Source organism: Balaenoptera musculus, chromosome 17, assembly GCF_009873245.2.
Source record: "Balaenoptera musculus isolate JJ_BM4_2016_0621 chromosome 17, mBalMus1.pri.v3, whole genome shotgun sequence".
In the NCBI taxonomy this organism is placed as follows: domain Eukaryota; kingdom Metazoa; phylum Chordata; class Mammalia; order Artiodactyla; family Balaenopteridae; genus Balaenoptera; species Balaenoptera musculus.
Window position 1 is genome coordinate 50,507,725 of NC_045801.1, and position 26,673 is coordinate 50,534,397.

At 33.2% G+C, this 26,673-nt stretch overlaps 1 protein-coding gene across 1 annotated transcript in view; it reads right to left on the reverse strand.

The window, feature by feature from the left end:
* CNBD1 (cyclic nucleotide binding domain containing 1) overlaps positions 1-26,673 on the reverse strand; it is a 381,722-nt gene that overhangs the window by 91,730 nt on the left and 263,319 nt on the right. The window contains 2 exon segments of the mRNA XM_036830074.1: positions 9,924-10,117; positions 18,375-18,520. Of these exon segments, the coding sequence (XP_036685969.1) occupies positions 9,924-10,117; positions 18,375-18,520 (340 nt within the window).

Below are 26,673 nucleotides of genomic sequence, written 5' to 3' on the forward strand. Positions count from 1 at the left end.
TTTTCCAAGAAAAATAAAAACATTTATCACAAAAAACGCTAGCACATGAATGTTCATTGCTTTGGAAATAACTGAGATGTCTAGAAACAGAATAATGGATGAATAAGTTGTCGTATATTCATACAATTGACTACGATTGAGCAACTAAAGGTAACTACTGCAACAACATGACACTCTTAAGATCTAGACTCATATTACAAGTTGTTAACATAACCCTCCACTTGTATACATAATTGGCATCTCAAAACTAACTGACCAAATTAGTTCTTTCCCAAATCCTCTTCTGCCTGTCTTCCTAATCCCAGTGTTATCCTCCACCATTTCTCTCTATCCAAAATTTTAGAAACGATCATTGAATCCTCTCTTTAATTCCCCCTTCATTTCTAATCCATAAGCAAGTCCTGTCAATTCTACATCCAGAATGTATCCCAAGGCCATCTATGTCTATAGCATCTACAAAAGCAACACTGTCCAGGCAAATAACGTTACTAATGTACTTAATTACCAGAACCTCCTCACTGATTTCTGTTTTGCCTCCAGAACCACATACCCAGATCCACTCCATTCTACCCATGACAGCCAAAATGACTTTTCCATATCATAGTACTCCCTTGCTTTGGGGGAAAAAAAGGCTGGTAGATATTTAAAACATAGAATTGTGCTTTTCATATTCAAGCAAAGAATTAATGGAACCTCAAAAAATGATTTGATTGTTTCTTGGAAATATCAATTTTTTTTTTTTTACTAAAATATGTGGAATAGTAGCAAAAGCTACTACAAAGGGGTTATTTCACCAGAAATCTTACGTTTTATGAATATCAAGTATATATTAGTTAGGTTGTTTATTTTTGGTGCAAAATTTAGTAAGACATTCCTTGGAATAAGAGGAAAAGTTTAATTTTAAAAGTACATCATTTGACATACAGCAAAGTAGTTAAATATGCAGAGAAGTCCATTGGCTCTAACATAAAAATATTAAATTTGCTCAAAAGATTACAAAGACTAGCTTTCTGTAGGCATGCATCAAATCTCTTGAAAGCAACAGTAATCAAAAGACACAAGAGTATAATACAAACTGCCAGATTCATCTTCCTAAAATTCATGAATTTAGTGCTCTCTTCAAGTGACTGGTATAGTTCCTTACTATGCTTTCATCAAAGATGAAATCTTCCAACTAGCCTAAAAACAAACCACTTACCTGAACCTGCCTAAGTGACCAATAACTGCCTTCTCTGTCCAGTGGACCAGAGCATTTCCTCACTGCCCATACTACCTCTTCCTGTCCACATTGTTTTTCCTACTTGGAATATTTCCATTCTTCCACTTGTCCATTCTTTTAGTCATCCTATCTAAAATGCTTTTATTTTAAATGACCTATGTATCATACCAATCACTATACCTATGAACAGGGGGTGTGATAAGGAAGAATAAACTTCAGTGAGTTTATAGTCAAATGAAAATAGAAACTAAAACAAACAAACAAAAAAGTAAGTCACATGACAAAAACCAACAGCATAACCTAAGGGCATATATGAAATATATGAGGGCACAGGGGAGATTGAGAGACTTTAGCCAGAGGAAATGAAGCTTAATTAGTTTCTTGAGAATGCATGAGAGACTTCCAAGAAACCCCAAAGGAGCTTGTCACTTCAGGTGCAGAAAACAAGATGTGTAGAGACATGGAGACAACATAAACCTGCAGTGAACTATATGCAGTCTTGCCTGGCTAACAAAAAGCATGCACTGGAGAGATGAACTCATTCATGGAGGGCCCTGAAAACAATGCAGAGAAATTTAAATTTGATCTTGTAAGGAACTAGAAATAAGTAAAGCATTTTATGCAAGGGAACTACATAATCACATTTGACTTTTACAAAAGTCACTGTAGTGATAATGTGGATGATGAACTGAGGAAGTCTGTAGATTATATACAAGGATAGGAGGTGATTATAATGTATTGACCAAAAATAATAAGAGCCTGAAGTAAAAATTGGTAGAAGGGATGGAATGAAAAAAAAAAAAAAATCATTAACAATAATAACAGTAGGTAAAAATTGAGCTCTCACAATATGCTAGGAATTGTTCTGTGTTTTATATAATCTATCTCATTTAATACCAACAATGATGAATGAGGTGGGTACTGCTACTAGCTCAGTTTTTACATATGAGGGACCTGCAGCCTAGAGTCTTAGTAAATTGCTCATGTTTCTATAGCTGTAAAGTGTATGCTCTGACTCCATCACTTGTGCTCTTAAAAATGGGGCTATCATGGTCACACAGTGTGGACAGGGCACAAACATAGCTCACTACTTCTTCAGTATATGCTATAGTCTATAGAATTCTATAAAATAAGGGGACAGTGCCTTCTCTTAACTCCATGGCCGCTCTAACCCACAATGAACTTGCTCTTCTCCAAATGTCATAGTTCACCTTGTCAGGACCAGCTCCCACCTAATCATCTAATTCTGGACTCTCTTTCCCGTTTTTGTAACAAGAGTTAGTTCTGTTCCCCTGTTAAGGACAAGGAACGTTTCTTACGTTTTATTTCAGTGATGCCCTGCCTCCATCAAAATGTTGTCAAATAATAGAGTGTGTGTGTGTGTGTGTGTGTGTGTGTGTTGATTTTTTATGCCTGTTTGGAGATGTACTTACCAAAATTCAAAAACAAAGGGCCAAATCTGTAAGAGACATGAATAGCATATAATTGTCTCAATATTTACAAGAGCAGGAGGATGGGAAAGAATACATATTTTATGTTTTATTATTTTTATTATTGTGAAATATTAATTTTGTAAGAAACATCAAGGCAACAAAGGATCCAATCTGCTAAAGGATAACGAGCAATTAGTTAAGTCAATCATGTTTTATTTTTAGAGTTAACAAGCTAACTTGATAAAGTAAAACACAAAATATTCTCAGGTTAAAGGTTTTAACTTTATATTATATTGCTCAAAGGAAACATATTTTCTCCAGTCTAGGATGTTATCAAGTCATATAACACATATTCACAATGGTTCACAAGATACAACCAGGCAAAAATAGGGCTTCATGAAAAGTTCTCATTGTCAAAGGAAGGGCCTCAAAATATCAGTATCTATTTAATCACCTCACCTTTGGGGAAATTTTCTTCTTGCTGTCGCTATTCTAGTTCTGCTCCTTTGCTCTTTGGTGGCTACTTCCCTTTTTCCCAAATGTGGAATTTACTCAAGATTTGCTCCTTGAGTTTAGCTTTCTTTTTAATACTGTTTTTCTCAGACTTTATTTATATTTTTATGGATTTAATATCACATTTCTATGTAGACAATTTCAAAATTGATACCTCTAGTCATTTCAAAATTATATTGTATACCCACCACAGCACTTAACACACACACACAAAAGTTCTTACATAGTAAGTACTTTATAAAACTAGTGAATTTAACTGATTCTGTAGCATCACACACACACATACACACATACACACAAAATAAAAAGAAAAAAAATTTCTTTTTAAAGCTAGCTTGTTGAAACTGATTTTTTGTGTGGCAAAACCCAAGTTTAAAGAGGTATATTTCAATATCACAATTTTTCCCAAATTGGGGGGTTTCAAAAATAAATAAATAAAGTTATATGTAAGATTTCACATGGAAACAAATAATATATATAATCTATTACATTCTATGTGTTATGTGTATTCTATATGTATACAAACAACATGCTATTACATACATATAGACATATTACACATATAAGCTATATCATAGGATCCATACATTACATGGGATGTGTTATACCCATAACACATAGAATATTAAGTGCAATTTTTCCAGTTACTCCAAGATGTTAAACTTACATTTATATAAATTAAAATGATATAAAATAGAATATATATACATATATGTATATATATAAAGATTAGATAGATTGATATATAGATATTTATGTAACAGAGTGCTCTGTGTAGTTTTCCTACTGTAAAAGTGACTTTTCCTGTTGCTTCAGAGTTTTAGAAATTAAAATTTCCAGGGCTTGCTTGCATAGAGATTTAGAGATTATAAAATTGGTTTTGCGAACTTTAGCTCATTTTCCATCTCAAGAGACTATAAACTGAGGTCAGGCAATTGATGGAAAAGATTGAGAGAAGTCTGTTTAGTGAGGGTTGCCAGCGTCCTGCAGTCATCTCCCTTCCTCTTTTTCCCCTTTCCCCAAAGCTCAAAGTGAGGATTGAAAGAATCTCTTTTCCCCATTTCCTGTCTGCCTACTTTTTTGCCCTCTGACTTTAAAAGAACTTAATTATAGGAATGAGATCACTAGGTAATTTAACCTAACTCCTGACCAATGCTCCACCGAATGCACAGGATGCCTTGCTAACCTGTTGATTCTTTTCCTAGATTGAAAGAAGTAAGAATGTAGAATTAAATAGTTAAAGAATGACTAGCTCTCTACTCCCAGAAGCCTGCTTCACCATCCTGCCGGCACACCACGAGGGCAAGATAAGATCTGAAGAAAGATCATGAGGAGTCAGCCAGTCTGCATAAATGGAAAATGATGCAGAACACAACCTCCTGCCTTGATGAGTCACTGAGATTCTTTAAAAACAGTCATGGATGAGCAGACTCTTCGGAGTTGGTCTGGGACACTGAACTACCTTCCACCAGGTTGCTGGAACTCTGAATAAAGCAACCTTTAATTTCTACCAAAACCTGTCTGCTTTTATTTCTATTATTTTTTCAAAATATTCTATCAGAACTAAGGAAAAGAATGATTTAGAGCTGTGAACTACTTATCATCCAGCTTGCAATAAAAATACATCACTGTAGCATTGATAGTTCCTGGCATGCTGTGGCAGTGATAAAACTTTTAATGGTGTTGAACAGGCATGGGGTATTGTCAGAAGAGAATGCTCAGGAAGCTACAGTATCTCAGACCTTTGAGGTAGGTGTTGGGGAATAAGTATTAACAACTATAAAAAAGAATAACAATACACAATATTGTTATACAATAACAATATCAATACAATGGGGAGAAACAATGAAAGTTTAAGGAAAATCAGTCATCAGCTTAAAGTGATGTAATCCAAGAGCTCCATGGCAGCATATAAAGAAAATTTCCTATAGTTGGAAGTCAGAAAAGTTGAGGATTGGACTCAGTAATTATAAGGATACCATAGCGCCAAATAACTTTGCATTTACAACCACAGCAAATATTCTACTGAACCCTGAAACTTGGGATAGAGACTTTAAAACCTAGGACATAAAGTATCATAATTGCCACTTTTCAGTGAGAAAATATATGAATGCATTAAAAGAATTGAGTTTGTCCCATGTCTGCTTCACAGTAGCTCCACTGGGTTCATAGACCCACCTCATGGCAATTTCCATGGATTTTAAACATGTAATTTGAATGGATACTTGATGGAGGCCCCACACTGGTTTCTAGGCCTTTGCGGTAAAAACTATCAGAAAGGAAGATCAAGTGGAGACCTCTGAAATTGCTCTCTCCCTACCCTCTTCCACCTTAGCCAAGATAGTAAACCAAAACAATATCACACACATCAGCAAGATGGAAGAAGTTACAACCCAGCCCTCATCCCTCACAAAAGTAACAGTTTAATAACTCTCCACAAATAAAAATAGAGTGTTGGAATACAATTTTTAAAAGCCCACAGTAAATGTCATAATTGATGTGGTAAAACCTAAAAGCTTTTCCTCTAAGATCCAGTACAAGGCAAGGATGCCCACTCTTTCCACTTCTCTTCAAAATAGTACTGAAATTCTAGACAGAGTAATTGTACAAAAAGAAGGAGGAAAATAAGGAGAAGCAGAAGAAAGAAAGAAAGAAAGAAAGAAAGAAAGAAAGAAAGAAAGAAAGAAAGAAAGAAAGAAAGAAAGAAAGAAAGAAAGAAAGAAAGAAAGAAAGAAAGAAAGAAAAGACACCCAAATCAGAAGGAAGAAGTAAAATTACCTGTTTCCACGTGGCATGATCTTATATGTAAAAAACCCCAAAAACTCCACAAAGAAAATGTTAGAAATAATAAATAAATCCAGTAAAGTTGCAGAATACAAAATCAACATGAAAAATCAGTGGTTTTTCTATACACAAGAACAAACTACACAAAAAAGAAATTGAGAAAACAATCCCATTTACAAGAACAACAAAAATAATAAAATACTTAGGAATAAACTTAACCAGAGAGATGAAAGACATATATTCTGAAAATTATAAAACAGTAATGAATAAATTAAAGAAAACACAGACAAATGGAGACCTTCTGTGTTCATAGATAGGAAAAAATTAATATAGTTAAAATGTACATGCTACCAACTCAAATTCAACAACATATTAAAAGAATTATATACATTGACCATGTGAAATTTATCCCTGGGATGCAAGGATGGTTCAACATATGCAATCAATAAATGCAATACACCACATTCACAGAATGAAAGAATAAAAATCATATAATCATCTCAGTATATACAGAAAAAAAAAAATCTGACAAAATATAACAGCCTTTCTTGATAAAACCTTCAACAAATTGGGTATAGAAGGAACATGCCTCAACATAAGAAAGGCCATATAACACAAAGACATAGCTATCATCCTACTCAACAGTGAAAGATTGAAAGCTTTTCTTCTAAGATCAGCAAAAAGACAAGGGTGCAACTCTCACCACTATTTTTCAACATTGTACTGGAAGCCCTAGTTAGATATAGTCAAGACAAATCAGAAAGGACACAGTAAAATTTTTATTATTTGCAGGTGATGTGATCTTATATGCAGAAAATCCAAAAAGCTGTTGGAAATAATCAGTGAATTAAATAAAGTTTCAGGATATAAAATCAACATACAGAAATTAATGGCATTTCTGTATACCAACAAAACTTCTGCAAAAGAAATAAACTATCCCATTCAGAATAGCATCAAAAATATAAAATATAAATATTAAATATTTCAACCAAGTAATTGAAATACCTGTATCATGAAAACTGCAAGACTTTTATGAAAGAAATTGAAGAAGATACAAACAAATGGAAAGATATCCCATGTTCATGGATTGGAACAATTAATATTATTAACATGTCTGTACTATCCAAAGCCATATAATCCAAACCCAATGTAATCCCTATCAAAACTCCAATGGCATTTTTCACAGAAATAAAGCAATCCTAAAATTTGTATGGAACCACAAAAGACCCTGTATAGCCAAAGCAAACCTGAGAATAAAGAACAAAGGCAGAGGCATCACAGGTCCTGATTTCAAACTATACTACAAAGATATAGTAATCAAAACAGTATAGTATTAGCATAAAAATAGACATACTGATGGAACAGAAAAGAGAGCTCAGAAATAAACGCCATCACATACAGTCAACATATATTTGACAAAGGTGCCAAGAAAACTCAATAGGGAAAAAAAGTCTCTTCAATAAATAGTGCTTGGAAAACCAGATAAACACATGCAGAAATTGAAGTCTTATCTTACACCACAGTACAAAAATTAACTTGAAATGGGTTAAAGGCTTAAATATAAGATTGCTATCGTAAAACTTCTAGAAGAATATGTAGGGAAGAAGCTTCTTGACATTGGTTTTGGCAATGATTTTTTGGATATAATACCAAAAGTACAAACAACAAATGTAATAATCAACAAGCAGAACTATATTAAACTTAAAAGCTTATTTACAGCAAAATAAATAATAAACAAAATGAAAAGGCAACCTATATAATGGGAGAAAATATTTTCAAACCATATGTCAGATAAGGGGGTAATATCCAAAATATATAAGGAACTCACACAATTCAATAGCAAAGAAATAAATAACCCAATTTTAAAAATGGGGAAAGGACCTAAATAGACATTTCTCAAAGGAAGACATAAACTTGACCAACAGGTGCATGAAAAGGTGCTCAACATCACTAATCATCAAGGAAATGAAAATCAAAGCCACAATGAAATATCACCTTACACCAGTTATAATGGTTATTATCAAAAAGAAAAGATAAATGTTGGAGAAGATGTGGTGGAAAGGTGATCCTTGTACACTGTTGGTGGACAGGTAAATTGGTACAGCCATTATAAAAACAGTATGGAGCTACCCCCAAAAAAATAATTAAAAACAGAACTACCATATGATCCAGCAATTCCACTTCTGTGTAGTCATCTAAAGAAATGAGAACAGATATTGAAGAGATATCCTCATTTCCATATTTATTGTATCCTTATTCACAATAGCCAAGATATGGAAACAACCTATGTGTTTATCCATGGATAAATGGAGATAGAAGATATGATATACATACAAACAATGGGATATTATTCAGTCTGAAAGAGAAGGAAATCCTGCCATTTGTGACAACACAAATGAACCTGGAGGACATTATGCTAAGTGAAATAAGCCTAACATACAAAGACAATTATTGTATGATCTCACTTATATGTGTAATCTAAAATAGTCAAACTCATTGAAGAAGAGAGTAGAATGCTGGCGACAAGGGGTCAAGTGTAGGGAAAATGGAGAGATATTGGTCAAAGGGTACAAAGTTTCCACTATGCAAGATGAGTAAGTCTTAGAGATCTAATGTGTAGCATGGTGACTATAGTCAACAACACTGTGTTGTATACTTGAACTTTGCTAGGAGAATACATATTAAGTGTTCTCACCACAAACATACAAAAATCTAACTATGTGATATGAGGGATATGTTAATTAGTTTGATTGTGGTGATCATTTCACAATGTATACATATATCAAAATATCAAGATGTATACCTTAAATATATACAAATTTTACTTGTAAATTATACATCAGTAAAGCTGGAACAAAAATAATACTACATCACAGGTAGAATGACTCAGTGCTGCCCTCATAAACCTAATTCAGGATTCAGAGGTGGTAGTGCCATCTTATTCTCATTTAATTCATGAGTTTTGTCCTTAAAAGCAAACAACTAGATCCTAGAAGATTGGAGTGGATTACTACAAAGTCAACAAAGAAATAGCCCTAATTATAGCTGCTCTGCCAGAGGTGGTATTTTTTTCTAAAGAAGATTGAAAAAGTATTGGGTACATGGTATGTGGCCACTGAATGGTGAGTGTATTCTTTACCATCCTTATCGAGATAGATTAGAAACATTACCCATTCATGTGTGATCAACAATATACTTTTATGTTCTTGACTCATTTTTTATCCTTGTTTGTTTTTATTGGTTTTATCCATACTCATTCTTCTTGAATCTGAGAATATTCTAAGTTTTCCTGACTTCAATCCATGCTGCTAAATAATTTAGTTTTAATTGGCTCTTTTCTCCTCTGAACGTCTTGACCACCCTAAATCCAAAATTGGATTTTTTAGCCACAATTCTAGTTGAACCAGACCTGACCCTCATGTGGGGTATCTAGACATTCAGAAAGATATTAAACTTTATTTTTTTTTACCAGCTGATAGTCTTGAAACACATATAGGCAAAGGATTTTCTTCAAGCGAGTCTTTCTGATTGTAACAGAATCAACATCTTGATTACCTTAGCATTGCCCTTGAGATAAACAGCATAAGCATACATTCTTAACTTGATTTAAAAGGCCCTTCATGATCTGTCCTTTGTGTTCCCTTTCTCAAATCACATGTTTCCTTTCCCTTATCTCAAAATAACCCTCCTTCTTCATTCAGTCATCCAACTACATTGGCCTTGTCTCAGTAGTCAAACATACCACAAGACACCAGCCAGTGGGCAATATGTTTTGGAAGGCATCCCTCATTAAATTGTTTTAAACACATTTCAAGTTGTGTTAAGAGTATAATTTTTATTTTTAAAAGCTGTATTATCTTGAATATTTCAGAATACACTGAGGGATATATTTAGATTTAAATATCTGGAAGAGATAAAATTTTACAATAATGATACATTGTTGCTTATTGAAAAAGCAAATATTCATTTCTTACCATTGGGTCCATTGAAGGTATGCGTATCCCAGCCAGTATAGAGTTTCTGAAGTCTTCACTGAAAACAAAGCTGTGGAAACTCTGAGGTATGAAAGAGGTTGTAGACTCATTTTCTTCAATCAGATTTTTATATATCTGTGTTCGTGGTCGAGCTAGGCCTTTCAGTATCACATAAAATCCATCATTTCCTATCACTGAAAGAAAACAAAACCAAACAAGATATACTGTAGACTTTATTTCCCAGACTCTTTGATATAAGGATGACTACAATACAGATTAAAATTGCTTCGCTTTTAGCAGATTTCTTTTAGTTTAATCAATAACAGTGACTTTAATGTGGCACTTAGGCATCACAAATAATTTAGTCAAATAACAAATATAACAAAGGCATCATAAATAATTTACTCAAATAACAAATATAACAAAGACATGTCTACACATTTAGAATACTATTTTCTGACAGTTATTTATAGTAATAAATCCTTTTATGTAACTGATAAATTCTAGGAAAGAGCCATGGTGCCATATCAAGATTAATAGATTTAAGACATCATGAGAAAAACAGGGCCAGAAAAGTCCTTGAACTTTTTAAAATGCCCCCCACCCCACAAAAAAGTGCCTTTCTTCCTATTTTATATAAGTAACAATATATACCTACTATTAATCTTCATTTATCTTTGTTCTGGACAGAATGATGATCACTCATAGAACTGAGTAAAGAATATAGTATGAAAAGGGAAATTGTTCATTAGTAAGAAAAAGGGTTGTTTTCAGTATATCTCCTACTTCATATTGTTACTCTCCACAATCTGTCATCTAATCCCATTACATAAAGTTCAACTATGTGACTGTAGGTCTGACAGATTTATTCACTTGTGAGCATTTTGAATGAAACATAAATCAGTTTTTGTTCTTCTGAAGCCTGTCATTTTGGAGAAGAAGATCGTGGGAACTGGATGGTGTTTCTCCATTTCTCAGTCCTTTACATTTCTTCAAAGGATCAGAGCAAATTGTTCAAGTGCTGTGAGAAGATCTTTTCTTGCAATATGCTTATTAACTTGCTGTAAATAGAAACTTTACAAATTGATTTTAATGGACAGTTGTGTTTCTTTTTATGCCCTATGACATGCCAACTTCTTGCCTTCTCTGCTTTTTTCTAAACTGAGTCCTTACTGGTGGGTTTCTTTTGGTTACCATCTATACATCGTGAGTATAGATTGATTTTTTTTTTTTTTTTTGTCTTCTCTAAAGCAAGGGTTGTGTTTGTTTGGATGCTGGGGCTTAAAATAGATTCTTCCTGGGTAGCACAATATCACTTCTTATTAAACTTCTAATGTGTGTGGCAAGGGCACTGTGTAAACATCACTTTTTAAAAAAATTTTTATTTAATTTTATTTTTATTTTTTGAGAAAATAATATATTTTATTTTATTTTTTTAACATCTTTATTGGAGTATAATTGCTTTAAATTGTTGTGTTAGTTGCTGCTGAATAACAAAGTGAATCAGCTATACGTATACATATATCCCCATATTACCTCCCTTTTGTGTTTCCTTCCCACCCTCCCTATGCCAGCCCTCTAGGTGGTCACAAAGCACCGAGCTGATCTCCCTATGCTATGCAGCTGCTTCCCACTATCTATTTTACATTTGGTAGTTTATATATGTCCATGCCACTCTCTCACTTCGTTTCAGCTTACCCTTCCCCCTCCCTGTGTCCTCAAGTCCATTCTCTACGTCTGCATCTTTATTCCTGTCCTGCCCCAAGGTTCTTCAGAACCTTTTTTTTTTTTTTTTAGATTCCATATATATGTGTTAGCATACTGTATTTGTTTTTCTCTTTCTGACTTACTTCGCTCTGCATGACAGACTCTAGGTCCATCCACCTCACTACAAATAACTCAATTTCGTTTCTTTTTATGGCTGAGCAATAGTCCATTGTATACATGTGCCACATCTTCTTTATCCATTCATCTGTCGATGGACACTTAGGTTGCTCCCATGTCCTGGCTATTGTAAATAGTGCTACAATGAATATCTTGGTACTCCAAAGAAGATATACAGATTGCCAACAAAAACATGAAAGGATGCTCAACATCACTAATCATTAGAGAAATGCAAATCAAAACTACAATGAGGTATCACCTCACACCAGTCAGAATGGCCATCATCAAAAAATCGACAAACAATAAATGCTGGAGAGGGTGTGGAGAAAAGGGTACCCTCTTGCACTGTTAGTGGGAATGTAAATTGATACATCCACTATGGAAAACAGTATAGAAGTTCCTTAAAAAACTAAAAATATAACTACCATATGACCCAGCAATCCCACTACTGGGCATATACCCTGAGAAAACCATAATTCAAAAAGAGTCATGTACCAGAAACATTGCTTTTTAATAGCTATTATGTGAGCTGTATGAGAACTACATTGTAATAAGTACACTGTGTAGGGAAAAGATAATAATAGTTAGTAAGACTAGTAATGGTCTTGAGAAATTACATAGAGGAGAAAACAAGTTGGGGAAAGGGTGTATTCTAATACGTACATTTATATTCTGTTTTTTTAAATAGAGTAACTGACACTTCTTAGTATAGAATAAGAGCTATGGAAAGAAGTCCACTGTGGGAAATAATTTTATTGCAAGGGTTGCTAGTTGCCTACCCAATATGAATTCTCTCCTTTTCCTTTAGTAACAAAACCACAATTTTATGGGGTGTTGTATGTGCCAGTTTAAAAATTGCATTTCCCAGAAACTCTTACTTGTGTGGCCACGTGACATCATTCTCATTGATAAAACATTGAGAGTATCTTTGCTTTCCACATACGCACACCATCCCTTCTTGCCTGCTACCAAGAACAATGATAGGATATTGGAGCTGAAGCAAGCATCTTACCACTAAGGAAAATGCAAGGAGAATTTCAGAGGCCTCACCTGAGACCATGTGACCTCTCATTATGTAACATAAACAAACCTGAAAATTTTTATAAACTAGTGTCCTCTAGTTCTCTATTACTCACAGCTGAACACAATTTCTGTGTGGATATTGTCGGAATTTCACTTAACTCTATCCATAAAATATGTTCACCTTACTGAGGAATATAACTATTCAGTTCCTCTAGAGAAAATCTTCCTTCAGCCTTGGCCCAGTGACAGTGAATTTGACTAAATTTCTGCTTACAATGCATTAATTTTCTCATTTACATTATAAAAATATCTATAATATTAAGGAGGCCGTTAAGGAATGTAAGTAATATAGGGAATTTGAGATCCATAGAAAATATTTTTGGTCAGAAAATATCTCATGAATATTCAAGTTACTTTTAAAAGCAGTCAAATAAAGCTATTCTGGAAGCTGCTAACTTCATTTATATAAAAGATGATGCCTGTATTTGAAATGGCAAAGGGGGCTGTATTTTAAAAGAAAAAAATTTATTAATATTAGATAACATTTTTCCTTTTTTATTGAGGTATACTTGATGTACAATATTATATAAATTTTCAGATATACAGCATAGTGACTCACAATTTTTAAAGGTTATATTCTATTTCTAGTTACTATAAAATATTGGTTATATTCCCTGTGTTGTACTATATATCCTTGTAGCTTATTTATTTTATACAAAGTAGTTTGTACTTCTTAATCCCCTATCACTATCCTATCTTACTGCTCTCCCCTTTCTTCTCCCCAGTGGTAACCACTAGTTTGTTCTCTATATCTGTGATCCTGTTTCCTTTTGTTATATTCACTAGTTTGTTTTATTTTTTAGATTCCACATATAAGTGATATCATATAATATTTGTCTTTCCTGCTCTGACTTATTTCACTTAGCATAGTAACCTCCAACTACATCCATGTTGTTGCAAATGGCAAAATATTATTTTAATGGCTGAATAGTATTCCACTGTGTGTGTGTGTTTGTGTGTGTGTGTATATATATATATATATATATATATATATATATCACATCTTCTTTACTCATTCATCTGTAGATGGACACTTAGGCTCCTTCCATGTCTTGGCAAGTGTAAATAATGCTGCTAGGAACACTGGGTGCAGTGTTCAAATTAGTGTTTTCAAATTAGTGTTTTGGGTTTTTTTTTTGGATAAATATTCAGAAGTGGAACTGTGGGGTCTTACAGTTTCTTGAGAAATCTCCATGCTGTTTTCCATAGTGGCTGCACAATTTTGCATTCTTACTAACAGTGTACAAAGGTTCCATTTTCTCCACACCCTTGCCAACATTTGTTATTTCTGGTCTTTTTAATGATAGCCATTGTAGTTTTAATTTGCAGTTCCTGAACAGTTAATGATATTGAGCATGTTTTCCTGTGCCTGTTGGCCATCTGTATGTCTTCTTTGGAAAAATATCTATTCAGGTCTTCTGCTCATTTTTTTAATTGGGTTGTTTTTTTTTTTTTGATGTTGAGTTGTATGAGCTGTTTAAATATTTTTAATTTTTTTTTCCCATTTTTAATCCCATTCAGTAGGTTGTCTTTTTGTTTTGCCAGTTGTTTCCTTTGCTGTACAAAAGCTTTGAAGTTTAATGAGGCTCCATTTGTTTATATTTGCTTTTATTTCCTTTGCTTTAGGAGACAGATTCAAAAAAAAAATTGCTACAATTTATATCAAAGAGTGTTCTGCTTATGTTCCCTTCTAGGAATTTTGTGGTTTCCAGTCTTACATTTAGGTCATTAGGTAGATACCATTTTAAATGGTCTACTATATATTGATTATTTTTTCTTTTCAAAATAAGGCACTATACATGGATCAAGTGCTGGTTTAGGAGGCCTGGATTTAGTCCAATTTTTGTGTTCATTATGTAATCTTGGGAGAGTCATATATTCCTAGGTTCAACTTCCAATTTAAAAATTGTCATGCTAGGTCAAATTATCTACATGTATTAAATATTTTATTTTGCCAATTATTCAGTGAATATAATACATTTTTAAGTTGTTGGAATTACTAGTAAAAAGCTTAAATAAATTATAAATTTCAAAACAAATATAAATAATGAAAATTTTACCAATGGAAAGATTATTTGTAAAAATTTTGGCTAACTTTAATTAATGAACTTTTTGAAATACAGGTGAAAAAGACTTACCTAATTACAATATTTAAATTAGTTTAAAATACTTTAAATCTCATATTAAATCTCCAGAGAAATGTTTTAAGTGTTTATCTGCATTTTGAGGTCCCAATTCCATTTCTACTTTCCCTTATCCAAGAGATGATTGTGAAGTTTTGAGAAAGTTAATGCAGCTTTCAAGGATGAATCTTCATGAACCGTAGGGAACACCTTAGTGCAGTGAAAGCATATCCACACTTTAGAATCAATATACACTCTTCAAGGCCATGTTTGCCTTTAAGGGAGCCATGGTCTTTACAGTAGGACTAAATATTTTATTACTTCTATTGTAAAAGCATGTTGTTTGGACTATGGTTAATTTATAGATGGAAAAGATGTCCACTAAATTTTTCATGAGATTTAGCTACTGTATTTTTATGTTATATGAAATTTAAACCATGACAGAAAATAAAGTCTATGCAGGCTAAGAAATGTTAAAGTTTTAGTAATCAAAAAATATTTTTCAGCATTAAAAATAAATATAGTATTTTTTTAAATGCGGAGTTATAGTGTTTTTGAGATATAACCTCATAAAAAAGTAAGAGTAAAATGATAAAATGAAAGAAATAGGAGAGAAATAACACTGCAAGACTCAGTGGACTTCAAGTAAAGAAAACAGTAAACATGACATATATATATTAAAAGACAAAAACCCCTATTCAGTCATTTCATAGAAATATTTCAAGGTTAATATAAAGGCAGATATTAACAAATTTTTTATCTGGCATCTAATTCCTCGTTCTAATTCCTGATTCTTTTAGCTTTCTGAGTTTTATGTTATCAATCATAAAAATACCCTCTGCCCAGGCCATAAAATGAGATCCAATGGAAAACTCTTGAGATAATTTGAATTAAGTAAGCTATATCTATATCTATACATCTATATGGCATATAGAGTTTACAATATGTAATATACACTGTATAAAGTATTTTATTATAGTGATATAAGTAAGCTTTATATATAGTGATCTTATAGTAATCATGTTTTAGTACCATTTTCACTTAAACTAAAAATATGTAAGTGTGTTATTCAGTATTTGAAATCATAAAATTGTTATCCTTGTTAATATTTTATTGTTTAAGAAAACAATGCACGAGAGGCTGAGAAATGGTAAATTTAAGATGCTGCCTTAAATAATGAAGCTCCAAAGAACTTATGGCCAGAAAAGAGACCAGAAGGTGCAAACAGCTGTGTGGAATTGCAGGAAAGAAACCAAAGCCTCAGCAGCAGATTGAAAGTCAGCAGCATGGTGATGAGGAATTACTACGGGGAATACTTTAAATAACAGCAGAGGGAGGGAAATGCACACATGAATAAAGAAAAGGGAAAAAGAAAGACACCTGGTTAGACTTGTTTTTTAAGTTGGATGAACAAGAGATTTGCAAAGGTCAGATACTTAATGAATTGACTGCTTTGATAGTGAAACAGATCTGAGCTGTCATAATTAGATGTCTTAAAACTCAAGAGAAGGGTTGCAGCACAGGTAGGGGTAAACAGAGAATTTCAAAAATTTTTAATGTGTTTGAAAATATGCACTATTGAAATATGAATTACAAAGCCTTATTTAGTATAAATGATCAAATTAAAGTCGGTATTTGTCAAGGGTTGAAAGTTCATATTTTAATAGTTAATCACACATGTTTTTAAGATAACTTGAGAATACATTTAATTATAGTTTTTAAAGCTTTCTGAAAAAAATAAATAACTACTCACAAACACTAACACATAAATATACATTCATTGTGGAAAATTCAACACAAGTATATGTAGAAGAAAAAGTTAACTGTTCCCCTTCACTGTTCCTCAATTCCTCTCCCCTGAATGAAGGTAACAATTTTTTAAATATGTATTTTTGGAGTATCCTTCTAGATCTACTTCTATGTAGTTTTTACTGTGTATTTTTATATGTGTATACATGCACATATAATTTCAAGTTTTATATTATCATATTATTTATATAATTCTGCAATTGTTCTGTCTTTATTTATTGTCCTTAATAAGTTTCTACATCAATGTATATAAATCTACCTCATTCTTTTTAACCCCTGACTAGAATTGTAGAGAATAAATGTATCACAATATATTGTCTTCTATTAAAGGATACTTAGGTTGCTTACATATTTTTTACCATAAGAAGTATAATTTCAGAGATTTATGATAGAACAAATTAATTTTTTAATTACTAACCTCAAGCTAATGGCAAAACACTGTTGAATGTTTGTTCTTTCTTCCCTTTCAGAATCATTTATCCTCTGCAAAACTCCTATGATTTAATTTTCACTGCTTGATGTTGGATTAAATGAAACTAATTATGAGAGAGGACTGTTGGGGAAACTCTGAAAATATGTAAGTATTTTCAATAGACACATGTTCTCCAAAATTCCAGTTTGATTTTAAATGCCATGATCCTGATGAACCACTTTATAAAAACAGTGGCGTAGCGAATGGAGAATAATTTAGCATTAAGGCTAAAGTGTGTTTGAAGCTCAGTTCTAATCAGGAACACTCCGCATGACATTTTGTGCACTAGGGTCCTCATCTGCAGAGAATAATAATAATAATATCTACTTTTATTTGATACTGTGTGGAATAAATAAGGAATGTTCCTCACTCAAAGATGTATTAAATAAATTTAGTTCCTTTTTTCTAATAGACACTCAATAAATGCAAAAAAATTATGTTGAAGTCTGTTGGTTTAGGTTTGTGTGTGACTCTGTGTGTTGTTTATTTGTATGCCACCCCCCAAAAAATTAAAATACAAAATACTTCTATTAATGCATCCAATATATCCTTAGTAAAGGGACTAGAAATTAAAATTGGGAAACTAAACTAAAATCTGTCTGAAGAGTTTTTTTCACAGTATCTGGATCAGTCAAATAATCACTTTGACCACTTGCTGTCTTAACCGTGAAAACCAAAGCTAGATTGTTATTAAATGTGTATATCAACGAGTGGTTTTCAAAGTGTGGTGCGCAGACTAGAAGCATCCTCTGGAATGTTATTGGAAATGCAAATTAAGCTCCATTCCAAACCTACTGAACCAGAAACCTTAGGGGTTGAATACAGCAACACATTTCAGTGTGTCCTCTGGGGGATTCTGATGCATGCTCAAAGTGGAGAAACACCACTGTATATCTTAAAACATAAACACTAAAATGTGAAATGTTATTCATTTCACTACTTATAACTTAACAAATGAAATACATCCAAACAGTACATTTTAACATGTCAAGTGAAATTATGAATATTATAATGATAGAGAACTCAAAATAGTGATGCACGTTTTGTCTTGCCAAATTTCCCTCCAGATTAGTCTGTTACCTGTGCTTCCTTTTACCCAGGTTTCAGAAATGACATTCTTACTAAGTATTTTCAGGTGCTCATCAATTAGATGAGAGGTTAAATCTGGAATTGTTCTCAGCATCTTCCACACAGCGTTGTGTTCAGATGGCGTCCTGTGAATGGGCCTTAAAAAAAAGATTGCAAACTGAGACTACCACATAAATACAAAGAAACAAACAAACCAAAAAATCCTCAATTTTTGAGCTTCCAAATTTGTATTTCCTTTTTTTTCAGCGTTGCTAAGGATAAGTGATGATGTTCTCTTTTGTCTTAGTAATCTTTATAATTTGTTCTCCTTCCAAGATAAAGAGGTACCTCCATTAAACTTTAAACTTTAGGATATTACATAGTGCCTTTACCTTCCTTTTATGTAAAACTCAGTGTTTCAATTTTAAGGTTATACCTCTCATTATTAGTCATTATAATAATAAAGACCTCTTTTAGACAATAAAATGATTGATGTCTTATTTTATTCTTGATTTGTAGGTACTATTAAAGTTAGAGCAAATGAATATGTAATTTAACATTTGAGAATACAAATTTTAAGTGAAAAGATGCATATGTAATTTTAAATAAAACATAGTTTTCCTATGAAGGATGACATTTATTTACTTTTAATCATTAAATTCACTATTTAATAAATATAATACCATAATCAAGAAACAAAATTCATGTTGATTCTAAGTTTTCAAGGGACTAACCCAGCTACCATGCCATTGCTAAATGCTCAGTATTTTTAAAAAATCTATTGTGAAAAATCAGTTTAGCAGTAGTAAGGGAATTTAGAGTACTCACATATATGTAGGTTTGCCAGAAACAGTCCCAGTTTAGGTGTGATATTCTATTGGCTCATCTGTTATGCATGTGTTTATGTGTGCATGTTTACTGATCACATTATAAATTGGGTTTTTTTTTTTTTTTTTTAGTATTGTTGTGTGTTGTAGCAAAAAAAAGTTGGAAAACAATAATTTAGTAGATAATTTAAGAAATACGTTTGAGAAAACTAGCTCCCCACTTAATATAATTTAAAAGTGTGTACTTCAGATGTAATAATAAAGAATTAGTATTCAGAAATGGCATGGTATTATAACCAAATCCTAAAAAAATGTCATTGATTTAGCAACCAAACAGGGGATGACAAGGAAATAATATCACAGATTTTAAAACGGACATACATTTTTAGTGGCAAAACATTTGAAATATCAGTTGCCTGAAGTAATTTGGAAGGTAGACCAAGTGCCTAAGAAACCGGCTGCTTCACAGAAAATAGTTGGAAAAAGCTAGAAAGTTATTGGGTTTTGTTTGCTCAATGTTAGTTGTTCGTAGCAATGTATTATTAGCTGGATAAAACTGACCAGTTACCAAGCATAAATGAAAAGGAATAGAGAAGATCCAGAAATGTGTGGCATGATTTTAAAAGCCATGTCATTAGATGAATATAATAGTCGTTTTTACCTGTATGGATGAGTAGACTAATGTTTTTCATCAAATTGGGAAGCTTTGGCTATTCTTTCTTCAAATATTCTCTGTCCCTTTTCTCTCTTCTTTTCTTCTGGGATTCCCATTGTGTTGATTCTGGTATACTTGGTGGTGTCCCATAGGTCTCTGAAGCTCTGTTCATGTTTTTCATTCTTATTCTTTCTTTTCTCTGACTGGATAATCTTAATTGATATATCTTCTTCAAGTTTGCCAAACTTCTCTTCTGCCAGATCAAATCTGTTGTTGAAACTCTAGTGAAGTTTTTATTTCAGTTATTGTACTTTTTAACTCCATAATCTCTATTTGGACCTTTTTATGCAGTTTCTTTTTATTGATATTATCTATGTGGTAAGACATTATTGTCATACTTTCATTTAATTCTACAAAGTCTGTATTCCCTGTGTGCAGCTACCTAAGTCTCTCTTTATTTCACTTAGTAGCCATCTAATAATTGTTTGGAAATTTTCTTAACTGCCTGAACCATTAAGTCCCCCAACTTTTGCTGATGGGCAGGCTGTGTGTTTTCGTGCTCTACTTTAATTCATTAGACACTGTTTCCTTTATTTCTTTGAACCTATCATAATAGTAGATTTAAAATATTTGTCTTACTAAGTCTAACATTGTAATCCTCTCAGGACATTGTTTGCTCTTGGCTGCTTCTTTCCCTGCATATGGGACACACTTTGTTGTTTCTTTGCATGTCTCATAATTTTTGTTTAAAATTGAACATTTTAGTTAATGTGGCAAATCTAGGAATAACCTTTCCCCTCCTTTCCAGGGTCAAATAACAACAATGCACAATGAATGTGGTTTTTTAAGGGAGTTGCCAGACAAATCACAGTGTGGCAGTGCTTTGGGAGTGGGTTTTTTGAGGATCTCTTAACCAGTCTGCCCTTTAGGAGCTGAAGAGCTGCTAGCTCCTAAAGGCTATTACAGAATTGGAGACAAGAGGATTAAAATAGGTCAAAATAAAAAGCTACAAACCCTGCTAATTTTCTTGAATAAATATGCCTCATGTGGTTTCATGCATCTGATTAATTTCAGAGTTCTGAAAAAATTTGTTTTGACAATCTTTGTCAGTACTTCATTGCTTGTATGAAGGAGCAGATATACAGAGGTCTTCACTCTGCCATTCTAGAAGCCCTGCACTCCACATTGAATCTTAAATCCTCTGATGGATAGCAACACCCCTAATTTCTTCCCACAGATCAAAGTCAACATAGATGACAAGCAGTAGGAAGTTCATGTGACCACTGTGAGTGGGACAATCAAAAATATTTTGGAAATAACATTACTAACAGAAGACATTAAAAGAAATAATATTTAAAAGTCTGGAAGTCACTCAAAAATTATAACTATTAGTTTGAAAAAAAGAATGGGCTTGTAATTTACATATTCTGACTAAAAATGCAAAACATTTTTTCCTTCAACTAACTTAATCTTGCTCTGAAAATCTTATTCCTGTTAAATTCCTATTTTTTAGTTACTTCTGCCGTTCCTACATAGGCACTCAAGAACCTTCAAATACTTGGATTACCATACTTGGAAAAGGAAGAAACAAGAGGAACTGTAACATACTGCTTTAATTACCACTATTCTTACATTGCTTTTGCTGCCCCACTTGGGCACTGGTCTTAAGGTTGTCTGAGGCCCCGCCCTGACAAATGATGTGCAGTTCTGAAATTCCCCCAGAAATTTTTCAGTGGAGTCTAACACACACCCTTGTGACGGTAAAACAAAATATTCAGGTCTGAAAACTTGGCCTCCACTTCCACTCCTTAAACGGGACTTCACTTTTCTTTCAATCTCTACATTTCTTGTTTGGCAGGAACTTTTACATACATCATACCCACTCCTTCTTACCACATCTTCCTGACCTACTCTTAATGCAGTGAAAGAAACTAGATTAACAAAAAGGAAAAATTCACATATTGAGAAAAACTATAATGTTCAAACTATTACTAGTAAATAAAGAGTTGTTTAATAGTGTCTTTCTTATCATTATCATCATTATGAATTATCAGACCACTTACAATTGTGTGAAAAAAATGTTATTTCCCTTGTATTTTCATTTACTCACCTTTATTTCTATTTCTAGCCCCAATTCCAACTGATGACAAAAAGCAACATTTTAAAATATTCCAAGTATTTCAGGCATTACAAATGGAAATAAAATAATTATAGGATTCCTTTTCTACTCCTTTCTCTCCTGGTGATCATCTCAAACCTAGGAGCTTATAAAGAGTCATGATAAGTTGGTAACTGGCTTCTGATCACCAGCACTTATGTGCATTGACATCTGCTGAGTTCTAACTATTATGTATAGCCATTGGAATCCATGCTTTCACTGAATTCCTAAATGTTTCAAGTTGTAGGTACACATGACCTATATTTTGTAAAGCTCTTGTAAACCTGTTGATTTTTTCACTCTCCACTAATACATCATACTTCTTGCAAATAAAGAGAGAGCTTGATTGTTTCAGGAAATATCTTTGCAGCTGGGGAAAATGGTTAGGGCTCTCTTAAAGTGTCTATACCCTTAATATTAATAATTTACTCAGATGTGTACATTAAATGGAGTTTCTGAATTTTTTCTTCAATTAATCTAGTTTTTTTAGAATCCCTAATCTACTAGGTTGAAGAGTAAAGCAAAACAAAAAAAATCCTTGCACTGTCTCTTAATAATATGACAAATCTTGTAATATACTCTCTATTCAATTTAAATATTGAGACTACACAAAGTTCCAACACTGGCTGCCTCACATGGTCTTTTTCAAAGGACTTAGACTCTTTAGTAAAACTGCTTAGTCTACCAGAATTACTCCACTCACAATACTTCTCCACAGGAAGGGATTCAAGTGTATAAGGGGATTTATTGGGTCCTTGTGGCAGTCGTTAGAGGAACAGTTGGACAGCATGTGCTGAAAATTTTGTTGAAGAAATAAAATCAACTTATATTACAGGGCACATAAATAGAGCCACTTAACATATGTAGGATGTTTGCCAACAAAACAGTAGTAAATTGGAACACTAAGGTGCAAGTAGGGAGAGAGAGAAAGTGGTGGAATATGCTATAAGAAACAATATTTAGGGACAATTCTCTCCACCAGGAATCTTACACAAGACACTGAACCAAACTGACTCACTGGGGGCAGACACCAAAAACAACAAGAACTACAAATCTGCAGCCTGCGAAAAGGACACCACAAACACAGTAATTTAAGCAAAATTAGAAGACAGAAAAACAAACAGCAGATGAAGGAGCAATGTAAAATCTCAACAGACCAAACAAATGAAGAGGAAATAGGCAGTCTACTTGAAAAATAATTCAGAGTAATGATAGGGAAGATGATACAAAATCTTGGAAATAGAATGGAGAAAATACAAGAAACCTTTAACAAGGACCTAGAAGAACTAAAGAACAAACAAACAATGATGAACAACAAAATAAATGAAATTTAAAATTCTCTAGAAGGAATCAATAGCAGAATAACTGAGGCAGAAGAACCAATAAGGACCCTGGAAGATAAAATAGTGGAAATAACTATCACAGAGCAGAATAAAGAAAAAAGAATGAAAATAATTGAGGACAGTCTCAGAGACCACTGAGACAACATTGAACGCACCAACATTCGAATTATAGGGGTCCCAGAAGAGGAAGAGAAGAAGAAACGGGCTAAGAAAATATTTGAAGGGATTATAGTTGAAAACTATAATCAAGTCCAGGAAGCACAGAGAGTCGCATACAGGATAAATCCAAGGAGAAACACACCAAGACACATATTAATCAAACTATCAAAAATTAAATACACAGAAAATATATCAAAAGCAGCAAGGGAAAAAACAACAAATAACATACAAGGGAATCCCCATAAGGTTAAAAGCTGATCTTTCAGCAGAAACTCTGCAAGCCAGAAGGGAGTGGCAGGACATACTGAAAGTGATGAAAGGGGAAAATCTACAACCAAGATTACTCTACCCAGCAAGGATCTCATTCAGATTTGACGGAGAAATTAAAACCTTTACAGACAAGCAAAATCTAAGAGAATTCAGCACCATCAAACCAGCTTTACAACAAATGCTAAAGGAACTTCTCTAGGCAGGAAACACAAGAGACGGAAAAGACCTACAAAAACAAACCCAAAACAATTAAGAAACTGGTAATAGGAACATGGATATTGATAAATAAATGTAAGTGTAAATGGATTAAATGCTCCAACCAAAAGACATAGACTGGCTGAATGGATACAAAAACAAGATCCCTATATTTGTTGTCTACAAGAGACCCACTTCAGACCTAGGGAAACATACAGACTGAAAGTGAAGGGAAGGAAAAAGATATTCCATGAAAAGGGAAATCAAAAGAAAGCTAGAGGGGCAATTCTCATATCAGACAAAATAGACTTTAAAATAAAGACTATTACAAGAGACAAAGAAGGACAATACATAATGATCAAGGGACCAATCCAAGAAGAAGATATAGCAATTGTAAATATTTATGAACCCAACATAGGTGCACCTCAATACATAAGGCAAATGCTAACACCCATGAAAGGGGAAATTGACAGTAACACAATCATACTAGGGGACTTTAACACCCCACTTTCACCAATGGACAGATCATCCAAAATGAAAATAAATAAGGAAACACAAGCTTTAAATGATACATTAAACAAGAGGGACTTAATTGATATTTATAGGACATTCCATTCAAAAACAACAGAATACACATTCTTCTCAAGTGCTCATGGAACATTCTCCAGGATACATCATATCTTGGGTCACAAATCAATCCTTGGTATTTTTAGAAAATTGAAATCGTATCAAGGATCTTTTCTGACTACAATGCTATGAGACTAGATATCAATTCCTGGAAAAACTCTGTAAAAAATACAAACACATGGAGGCTAAACAATACACTACTAAATAACCAAGAGATCACTGAATAAATCAAAGAGGAAATCAAAAAATACCTAGAAACAAATGACAATGGAAACACGATGACCCAAACTTATGGGATGCAGCAAAAGCACTTCTAAGAGGGAATTTTGTAGCAATACAATCCTACCTCAAGAAACAAGAAACATCTCAAATAAACAACCTTATTTTACACCAAAAGCAATTAGGGAAAGAAGAACAAAAATACCCCAAAGTAAGCAGAAGGAAAGAAGTCATAAAAATCAGATTAGAAATGAATGGAAAAGCAATGAAGGAAACAATAGCAAAGATCAATAAAACTAAAAGCTGGTTCTTTGAGAAGATAAACAAAATTGATAAACCATTAGCCAGACTCATCAAGAAAAAAAGGGAGAAGACTCAAATCAATAGAATTAGAAATGAAAAAGGAGAAGAAACAGCTGACACTGCAGAAATACAAAGGATCATGAGAGATTACTATAAGCAACCTTATGGCAATAAAACGGACAACCTGGAAGAAATGGACAAATTCTTAGAAAAGAACAACCTTCCGAGACTGAACCAGGAAGAAATAGAAAATATAAACAGATGAAACACAAGCACCGAAATTGAGACTGTAATTAAAAATCTTCCAACAAACAAAAGCCCAGGACCAGATGGCTTCACAGGCGAATTCTATCAAACATTTAGAGAAGGGCTAACACCTTTCCTTCTCAAACTCTTCCAAAATGTAACAGAGGGAGGAACACTCCCAAACGCATTCTATGAGGCCACAATCACCGTGATACCAAAACCAGACAAAGATGTCACAAAGAAAGAAAACTACAGGTCAATATCACTGATGAACATAGATGCAAAATCCTCAACAAAATACTAGCAAACAGAATCCAATAGCACATTAAAAGTATCATAGACCATGATCAAGTGAGGTTTATCCCAGGAATGCAAGGTATCTTCAATATACGCAAATCAATCAATGTGATAAACCATATTAACAAATTGAAGGAGAAAAAACATATGATCATGTCAATAGATGCAGAAAAAACTTTCAAAAAAATTCAACACCCATTTAAGATAAAAACCCTCCAGAAAGTAGTCATAGAGAGAAATTACCTCAACATAATAAAGGCCTTATAAGAGAACCCACAGCCAACGTCGTTCTCTCACCACTATTATTCAACATAGTTTTGGAAGTTTTAGACACAACAATCAGAGAAGAAAAAGAAATAAAAGGAATCTTAATCAGAAAACAAGAAGTAAAGCTGTTACTGTTTGCAGAGGGCATGATACTACACATAGAGAATCCTAAAGATGTTACCAGAAAACTGCTAGAGCTAATCAATGAATTTGGTAAAGTTGCAGGATACAAAATTAATGCACAAAAATCTCTTGCATTCCTATACACTAATGATGAAAGATCTGAAAGAGAAATTAAGGAAACACTCCCATTTACCATTGCAACAAAAAGAATAAAATACCTAGAAGTAAACCTACCTAAGGAGACAAAAGACCTGTATGCAGAAAAATATAAGACAGTGATGAGAGAAATTAAACATGATACAAACAGATGGAGAGATATACCATGTTTTTGAATTGGAAGAATCAACATTATGAAAATGACTATACAACCCAAAGCAATCTACAAATTCAGTGCAGTACCTATCAAATTACCAATGGCATTTTTACAGAACAAGAACAAAACATTTCACAATTTGTATGGAAACACAAAAGACCCCTAATTGCCAAAGAAATCTTGAGAAAGAAAAACAAAGCTGGAGGAATCAGGCTCCATGACTTCAGACTATACTACAAAGCTACAGTAATCAAGACAGTATGGTACTGGCACAAAAACAGAAATATAGATCAATGGAACAGGGTAGAA